Source organism: Acomys russatus, chromosome 28 (assembly GCF_903995435.1).
Source record: "Acomys russatus chromosome 28, mAcoRus1.1, whole genome shotgun sequence".
In the NCBI taxonomy this organism is placed as follows: Eukaryota; Metazoa; Chordata; class Mammalia; order Rodentia; family Muridae; genus Acomys; species Acomys russatus.
Genome location: NC_067164.1, coordinates 36,597,188 through 36,606,635, shown reverse-complemented (window position 1 = coordinate 36,606,635; position 9,448 = coordinate 36,597,188). Strand labels below are relative to the sequence as shown.

General features: G+C 50.4%; 1 protein-coding gene across 3 annotated transcripts; it reads left to right on the top strand.

Annotated features, from left to right (window-relative positions):
- The first annotated feature begins 2,564 nt into the window (after window positions 1–2,564).
- On the top strand, window positions 2,565–8,613 carry Coq10a (coenzyme Q10A). 3 transcript variants are annotated; one of them, XM_051170879.1, is made up of 5 exons: window positions 2,565–2,704; window positions 3,252–3,398; window positions 7,069–7,261; window positions 8,041–8,142; window positions 8,374–8,613. In XM_051170879.1, exons 1-5 carry the CDS (start codon window positions 2,565–2,567, stop codon window positions 8,539–8,541), a joined length of 750 nt encoding a protein of 249 aa, XP_051026836.1. In that variant the 3' UTR covers window positions 8,542–8,613. The 3 variants fall into 3 exon arrangements, with proteins under 3 accessions (XP_051026836.1, XP_051026837.1, XP_051026835.1); XM_051170880.1 differs by lacking the exon at window positions 2,565–2,704 and adding an exon at window positions 2,793–2,881; XM_051170878.1 differs by lacking the exon at window positions 2,565–2,704 and adding an exon at window positions 2,961–3,122.
- The last annotated feature ends 835 nt before the right edge of the window (window positions 8,614–9,448 follow it).

Here is a 9,448-nt window from a genome sequence, read left to right as displayed (position 1 = left end):
GCCACCCTGGTCTACAAAGCAAGTCTAGGACACTCAAGGCTATGCAGAGAGACCCTGTCTCAAAAGTAAATAAATAAATAAATAAATAAATCTTTTTAAAAAATAAAAGTGAAAAAAAAAGATTAAAAAAGAGAAACTTGTAAGTTAAGGCAAGTGTCCCTTTTTAAATGTTTACAATGTAGGAAAATATAAGAAACACACAAAACAATGAGAAAATACAGGATACACGCTTGTTTTCACAGAATTTAGTGTTCAGAATGGTGAAAATCTTCCTGGAGAAGGTGTTTTGAGTCAATAATTAAAGGAAGTTATTGGTGTAAAATAGCAAGGATACAAGAAGAGCTAAAGGGAACGAACCAGGGAAGGATTAAATGGGAGTAATTAGCTTTTTAATTAGTTGGAGAACAGCAAGCACATTGGTTTTGTAGGGCTACTGGACCGTAGGGATTGTGAAACAGTTAAGTCGGTTACCGAAGTGTTAATGAGGTCACAGTTCAGTCATGCATCCCAGTCAATCTCTCTTTTACCCAACCTGCTCCTTCAGCCTCACTCCAAGCAGCTGTCTCCTACGTCAGAGGAGGTGGGTCTGGACCAGGGAGTGAGGCTGGAAGGAGTAAACTGCCCTTCAAGGTCATATGCCATCAGAGCATCGCGTCTGAACTGGAAGGAGATCCCCTAGCCCGGGAAGGGAAGCGGGAGTGAGAACATGGCGGGCCTCCCTGAAGCGCTCAGAAGGAAAGGTCCCAGAAGAGGAAAGAAATGACGTCATTCTGAACCTAGGGAGTTCATGCCCCCCAGAGGGTGGAAGAGAGAGACAGCAAAAGCAAAAAAGACAAATCGTTCGTTTGGTCACGCCCACCCACCAACCCACTCCCACACAAAACTAAAGAAAAAAAACCCACCAAACATTTTAGTGGGTGTGGGTGAGTGTGTAGGTCAGAGAAGGCTCTCTCCATTGGACGGCGGGGGGGTGGGGGGGCGGGTCCTAGGAACTGAATTCAGATCAGGCTTGGCAGCAAGCACCCTTACCCACTGAGCCATCTGGACAGCCTCGTCTTGACTCTGAGATGGAATCTGGGGCCTTATGTGTGTCATGCATTCAACTTGCATCACAACCTAGCTTTGCTTGCCTGTCTTCTCGCCGCCACCATATTCAATTGTCAAGCAAAGCTCGGATGAATGTGGAGAGCTGCTCTGGGGCAGCCCCAACGTCCTTAAATTTAGCCTCACGTGGGAGAATTTTACTTGTTCTTGCACCCATATCTCTCTCTCTCTCTCTCATTCCCTCCCTCCCTCCCTTCCTCTCTCTCATTTTTCAAGGCGGGGGTCTCTCTGTGTAGCCTTGGCTATCTCGGACTCACTTTGTAGACCAGGCTGGCTTTGAACTCACAGAGATCTGCCTGCCTCTGTCTCCCGAGTGCTGGGATTACAGGCGTGCGCTCCAGTCTCTTTCTAATGTGTAATTTGTTTCTCCTCTCTCTTTTTCCTTTGTTCTTACTTTCATCAAGAGCAGCTGTTTTCTCCTTGACTAGTAGGAAGTAGTGTGTGGTACCACTGTCTGGCTTTCTGCCTATGATATCTCATCCTCCACAGAGTATATACATTTTCCCAGACAGTCATGGTTCTTTTCTCTAAAAGTGAATCTTGGCCAGTTGTGGTGGCTCACACCAGTTGTTTCAGCAATTGGGGAGGCTGTGGAGCTGTCCCTTCCCCGAGCTCATGCCTGTAATCTCAGCAGCTGAGAGGCAGGAGGACCTCCAAGAGTTCGAGGCCAACCAGGCCTATATAGTGAGGACATCTCAAAGGACAAACAAACCACGTCGGTGCTTGGATTGGTTTGAGAGTGGGGCCTGCCTCAATATAGACCTGGCTTCTCTAAAACTGGCTATGTGGCCCAGGCTGGCCTAGAATTCGTGGCAATCCTCCTGCCTCGGCCTCCGACTTCACTGTATAGAAGTAGACGTGCAAATTCAAGGCCAGTTGGAACTAAGGAGCTGAATGAGGAAAGGGGGACGGAGGAGGGGAGAGAAGAGCGCGCAAGCCAGTCCGGAGCTTGTAACGTTGCTGTCCTTTTTCCAAATCAGCAGCAGGCCCATGCGAAGGCTGCTGAGTGGAGCAGAGCCTCTCAGTCCGAGGGGCTCCGGGAGACCGTCCTCAGGGTGTCTACAGACATCTGCCGTTGACACGCCCACGACGTCGCCTCTGCGCCTACGTACCAGGTCCTGTGACCACAGACTCGCCAAGTAGTGAGTACCAGGCGACCTAGCTCCCCCCGAGTCATCGCTGCAGCTCCTCAGACACGCACCCGGCGCCCTTTCTTTCTCTCCAGAGGTGTCTAAGAAAACTACATCTCCCGACAGGCAGCGTTGCCCCTTCCTCCCTCGCTCTTCTTCTCCCGAGCCCTGTCCACGGCATTACGTGAAGGGGACCGGGAGCTGCGGTCGCCGCTCCAGTGCTAGCCTAGCCGGAGCAAGGCGCGCGGGCCGGAGCAGGGTGCACGCAGCCGGAGGAGCCAGCCCGGCCTCGCTCGCCCGCAGCCCAGCGCGCCAGACAGGGGCGCGCGCATGGCTTGTGCGGGCGCGCGGAGGCTCCCGGCCCCGACGCGCGCCGCCGCCCGGAGCTACGGCGGCTTCTGGCTCTGCCGGGGCGCGCGCTCCGTCCCGACCCCGCCCCCGGGCCCTCCGCGGCCGCCGCGGCCAATGAGGTGAGAGGCCGGCACCGGCACCCGCGCAGGACAGGAGGGGGTCTGCGGTGGAGGGGGCAGCCCTTAGACCGCGGGCCGGAGGAGGAGGAGGTGGAGGAGGGCTGGCGTTGGCAGTGCCCATCACCCCAGGAGCCCGGAGAGCGCTCTGGAGATGCGCCTGCAAGTTCCGTGCTCGGGGTGGGCGCGCGCCAGCCACTTCTCGTCCCTTCCCGGGCGCCCTGGCTGTGATGGGCCTGGTCAGGGTTAGGGGTCAGAGATGCTTGAGTTTGCTTGCGGCGATAGCGTTGCCCCAAAGGCAGCTGGCACTTCGGATGTGTCCTTCTTTTTTCCCCATCCCCACCCCTGGCCCTGTCCTCAGCCGCCCTCGACCTTTCGCACTCGTGACTGGCTGGCCAGCTCGCCCGGCTAGCTGCAGCAGGTGCTGGGGGGGAGAAGAGCTTGCCCAAACGACCTTCCTCCGTGGTGCATCCCTCTACCCCTTCACCTAGAACTGGTTGAACATAAAAAAAGAATCGTGACGCTGCCTCTCTTTTCCTTTTGGCGTTAGGTTTCTGATTTCCTGTGACCTCTTCTTGCCTCGCGCCGCCCAGGTCTTGGCAGCCGAGGCTGGCCTACCTCCCAGTCGTTCCTTCATGGGATTTGCTGCCCCCTTCACCAACAAGCGAAAGGCTTACTCGGAGCGTAGGATCATGGGGTGAGCATCCTTCTCTTCCCTGCAAATAAACAACCATGTGCCAACAGTGGGTAAGATCCACACTGGGCCACCTACCTCCCCAGCAACGTTCTTTTGTTGCCAGCATTCCAACCTAATTTCCCTCCTCCGTTGCTCTCACTGCACGTGCATTAAATAGTCTAGAACTGAGTTACATCATAGAAACATATCAAAGCCACCGAGTACTTGGGTGTGGTGGCAAAAGCCTGCAATCTAAGCTCTGGAGGCCAGAGGCAGGATTGCAAACTTAAAGCCTCTCTGGACTACAAAGCCAGAGCCTGAGTCATGCATATTGTGCGTGCACACACACATTTTGGTTTTTTGAAACTGGGTTTCTCTGTGTATAGCCCTGGCTATCCTGGACTGGCTTTGTAGACCAGGCTGACCTCGAACTCACACACATCCGACTGCCTCTGCCTCCCAGAGTGTGCCAACACACCCAGGTTGGTACCTGGTTTTTTTGTTTGTTTGTTTGTTTTGTTTTGGAGACAGGGTTTTTCTGTAGCCCTGGCTATCCCGGACTCGCTTCGTAGACCTGGCTGGCCTCAATCCGCAGCGATCCATCTGCCTCTGCCTCCCTAGTGCTGAGATTAAAGGCCTGCACCACCACGCCTGGCCTGATGCCTGCTTTTTTTTTTTTTTTTTTTTTTTTAAAGATTTTATTTATTTTATGCATGTGAGTATTCTATCTGCGTGTATACATGCATGCCAGAGAAGGCCATTAGAGGGTGTAGATGGTTGTAAGCCACCATGTGGTTGGTGAGAATTGAACTCAGGACCTCTGGAAGAGCAGACAGTGCTCCTAACCTCTGAGCCATCTCTCTGGCCCCGATGCCTGCTTTTTAAATGAGAGAAAAGGTGTGGATTTGGGTGGTGGGTGGAATCTGGGAGGAGTTGGGAGAAAGGGACAATGTGATCAAAATATATTGTATGAAAAAAATATATTTTCGGGGGCTGGAGAGATGGCTTAGAGGTTTAAAGCACTGACTGTTCTCCAGAAGATCCAGGTTCAATTCCCAGCACCCACATGGCAGCTCACAACTGTCTGTAACTTGACAGCCTCACACAGACATACATGCAGGCAAAACACCAATGCACATAAAATAAATTTACAAAATAAGAAAACATTATTTTTTCAACAAAAAGGAGCCAAACATAAACACACACAAAATATAAATACAAGTTATTTTATTTCCGGGGCTGGAAAGCTACCTCAGCAGTTAAGAGCTCATGTTGCTCTTCCAGAGGACCCAAATTTGGTTCTCAGGATCTGTATCAGGCAGCTCCCACCTGTGACTCCAGGTCTAGTGGTCTCTGCAGGCACCTACCACAACTCCCATAAATACGTATGAATACTAAAATAAATGTTCTAGCTGGGAGCAGCTGTACATGCCTATAATTCCAGAACTTGGGAGGCAGATCTCTTGTGAGTTCGAGGCCAGCCTGGTCTACAGAGCTTGTCCCAGGACAACCAAGGCTACACAGGAAACCCTGACTCAAAACAAACTTTAGGAACTGGAAAGTTGGCTCAGTGGTTAAGAGCACTCGCTGTTAGGAAAGACCGGTTTCAGTTCCCAGTCCCGCATGGAGGCACACCACCACCTCAAGGACGTACACGCAGGCAAAAACACTCATACACACAAAATAAAACTATATCTAAAAGATGTCTAAACTCTAATTTGGGGAGGGAGGCTGGAAGAATGGCTTAATGGTTAGAAGCCTGTAGCACTGAGTTCAGTTCTTAGCACGTACATTGGGCAGCCTGTGTCATGTACACCCCCTCCCCAGAACATACACATAATTTAAAAACTGTAGCAGTGGTGCATGCTTATGACTTCAGCACTGTGGAGGCTCAGGCGGGAGAGTCCCTATCACTTTCAGCCCACTAACCTGTACTACAGGCTACGCGCCAGACCTTTATAAAGGGGGTGGTGGTGAAATGCTCTGGAGGTGGGGGTGCTTCCTGTCAAGATTGGGGAGCTGAGTTTGATCCTCTGGATCTGCACGCTGAAAGAGGGGAGCAACTCCTGCATTGTCTTTTTGCCCCCCAGTGCACATGCATTCCCACACACAGATAAATAAATGTGAAATATTTGAGTCAGGGTTTCTCTGTGTAGCCCTGGTTGTCTTGGAACTCACTCTGTAGACCAAGCTGGCCTCGAGCTCAGTGACCCACCTGCCTGTGAGAAGCAGTGAGCAATCCTAAATGCTAAGCTACAGGTGGTTACTACTGCACTGGTTTTTCTATTTTTTCAAAGATACATTTTTAATTATGTGTAACTGTGTGTCGCAAACATGGGTGCAGGTGTCTTTGGATGCCAGGGTTGTTTGATCCTCCTGGAGCTGGAATTACAGAGGTCATAAGTTACTGTGAACTCTCTGATGTGGGTGCTGGAACTCAAACCTGGGTCTTGTACAAGAGCAGCCAGCGCTTTCAACTGCCAACGACCCAGCACCACCTACTGGCCACGTATGTGGTGCTGGGGACTGAGCCTCAGCCTTTCTGCATCCCAAACAAGCACCTACCAAGAGTTCCATCTCCAGTCCATACCATGGGCATCTTACAAAAATGTCCCATTAAGTCCTTACGAGCACATGACCAAGTATTATGGGCTCCAGTGTGTTACAGGCAAAGAATGGAGGGACAGGTAATTTACCTAAGGCTACACTGTAGAAGTTGTAGAGTTGTCTTTCTAATACTCAGGATGCTGAGACAGGAGGATCATGAATTTGAAGGCAACTTGGGCTCATAGTGAGTTAGCCTGGCCTACTCAAGACTGTCCTTTTTTAAGATTTATTTATTATGTACACAGTGTTACACATGCATGCCAGAAGAGGGTACCAGATCTCATTATAAATGATTGTGAACCATGATGTGGTCGCTGGGAATCGAACTCAGGACCTTTGGAAGAACAGCCAGTGCTCTTAACCACTGAGCCATCTCTCCAGCCCAAGATGGTCTTTTTTTAAAACTCCAATGGCTCAGCAGGTAAAGGCACTTGTCACCAAGTGGGAAGGAGAACTGACTGCTTCAAGTTCTTCTCTGATCTGTTCCATATGAAATAACCAAAAAAACTGAGATCTGACTAGTAATAAAACCGACAACCTGAGCCAGGTGTTAGTGGCGCACGTCTTTAATCCCAGCACTTGGAAGCAGAGGCAGGCAGATCTCGGAGTTCGAGGCCAGCCTAATCTACAAAGGGAGTCTTAGGATAGCCAAGGCTATACAGAGAAACCTTGTCTCGAAAAACCAAACAAAACCAAAACAAAACAAAAGACTGACAACCTGTCATCTAGAGCCTGTACTAGGATAGAATAACATAAAAGCATTGTGGTTTGAGGCTGCCTCAGTCAGTAGAGTGCTTGCTTAGCAGGCAAAAGGCTGTTTGGTCCCTAACACAAACCGGATGCTGTGTGCTTCATCACCTCGGCTCTCAGGAAGTCAAGGTAGGAGGACCAACTGTTCAAGATCGTCTCACCTATTCAGAGTTTAAGGCTAGCCGGGACTGCAGGAGCCTGTCGGGCAGGCGTGGGAAGCACTCACTGCAAATGCAACAGTCCAGGTTTGGCCAAAGGCTTTGCTTCAGAACCAGTGGCAAGGCACCCTTGCCCCAGCTGGCACTTGTTGGCTCTCTGGTTCCTCTTGCCCTAGGTACTCGATGCAGGAGATGTTTGAAGTGGTGTCCAATGTCCAGGAGTATCGAGAGTTTGTGCCGTGGTGTAAGAAGTCGCTAGTGGTATCCAGCCGTAAGGGTCACCTGAAAGCCCAGCTGGAGGTCGGCTTTCCACCTGTCTTGGAACGTTATACCTCTGCAGTCTCCATGGTCAAACCACACATGGTCAAGGTGAGGCCTGTCCAGGTGGGAGTCACCAGGAACTCTCATGCTCCTTGGCAGTTTCATATGCAAGGACTATTTTGCCTTTTCTATAATTACTTGATTTCTACATGTTAAATATTTACCTACTATAACATTAAATAAAGTCAGGGTTTCTCCACGTAGCCTTGGCTGTCCTAGAAATTACTCTGTAGACCAGGCTGGCCTTAAACTCAGAGACTCACCTGCCTCTGCCTCTGAAGTGTTGGGATTAAAGGCGTGCACCACAACTGCCAGGCTGGGACAACTACTTTTATTTTGGGTGGTGCTTGGCTAACCCAGGATATCACACATGCTATGCAAGTAGTTCCACCAAGCTAAACCCTCTAATTCAGTGGTTCTCAACCTTCCTAATGTTGTGACCCTTTTATACAGTTCTTTATGCTGTGGTGGTCCCCAATCATAAATTTTTTTTCCATTATTACTTCAAACTGTAATTTTGCTGTTATGAATCTTTTTGTGTTTTGAAATAGGGTTTCTCTGTGTCCTGGAACTCACAGAGTTCCACCTACCTCTGCCTCCCAAGTGCTGGGATTAAAGGCATGCGCCACCACTGCTCAGCTGCTGTTATGAATCTTAATGTACATTCCCGCCCCCCCCCATGGTTTTGGGTGACCCCTGTGAAAGGGCCCTTCATCAACCCCCAAAGGAGCCTCGAGCCACAGGTTGAGAACTGCTGCTGTGGCTCCTCTAACACTACCCCTCTTCCTTAACAATGGGAGTTACTAGCCAACTGTATCCTACTCCAGGCTGTCTGCACTGACGGCAAGCTCTTCAACCACTTAGAGACTGTTTGGCGGTTCAGCCCTGGCATTCCTGCCTACCCTCGAACCTGCACTGTGGACTTCTCGGTGAGTCAGGTTTTCTGGCACAGGCCTGGGACTGGGGATGAGGGTAAAACTAAACACTGGAAGTCAGCAAGTTCCCAGAGGCTTAGGTCCGTATCAGGTTTGCATTTTGCTCAGTTCTGAGTCAGGATTCTCAAGTGATGTCTGGAGGGGATGAGGAGAAAAGGGCACTACAGACAGACAAACTGTCCAAAATGCCCTTGAAGTTTCTGACTATCTCTTATGCATTTCCAGATTTCCTTTGAATTCCGTTCTCTGCTGCACTCCCAGCTGGCCACCATGTTTTTTGATGAGGTGGTAAAACAGAACGTTGCTGCCTTTGAGCGCCGGGCAGCCACCAAGTTTGGTCCAGAAACAGCCATCCCCCGTGAACTGATGTTCCACGAAGTGCACCAGACTTGAGACAAGGGACTGTCCCCTTTCCTCCACCCCCTGTTCCCACCCAATTTTTATTTATTTGGTTTGGCTCTTGCTCTGAGAGAGGTCTACGTTTCACCTCTCAATTCTTCCTAAGCTGGGCTGCATGCTGGCTGCACACGTGGAGAGAGACAGCAGGCATGGAGGTGAGACAGGCATACAACAAAGGGTCAGGTGCCTTCTGAAAGCCTCATCGCCCCTAGCGGCCCCTGGGCCATCAAGGGATAGCGCAGTGACGCCCTCACACACAGGCAGCGGCAGGCAAGCACCTTTGACCCATCAGCTCAGGAACATGTGCGTGCTATCGGACAGGTAGAGAGTGAGGAGCTGCTTTAACAACAGTGCCAGAGCAGAGGAGAAACCCCTTAACAGTGTGGCCTACATTGTTGAGGTATGTCTTTTTCTTCCATGTGGCCTGAGTTTTTATAAAACTTCAATAAATTGTGACAGTGTGAATCTGCCTTTTCCCTCTTTTGTTACTGTTCTTGGGGTGAGAGCGGTGGGGTAACATAGTAAGCAGAAGAAAGTCACAGCTTTCTGGACATAGTGTCCCTGCTAACTATAGCAGCATATCCCGTATGCCAGGACCTAGTAGCTACCCTCTTGCCTATTTATAGTCTTTTCCAGAAGGTTAGCTGCACCAGGAGTCTCAGGACAGAGTCATATGGTCTTAGACCTTCCATGTATCTGATGCCCCCCCAGGACCACCCCTTATTTGGGAGGCCTCCTTAAGCAAAGTGGCAAGAAGACGCACTAACTGCAAGCACCCTCTAGTGCCCAGGTTTGGAGCTAGCAGCCCTGCATCTGTCCTTGTACAGTTCTTGCTCCTTTCACCCAGTGGGCTAGACCAGCTGCTGACTTAGTCAGGAAAGTGCTTGTAAGGAAGGAAGAG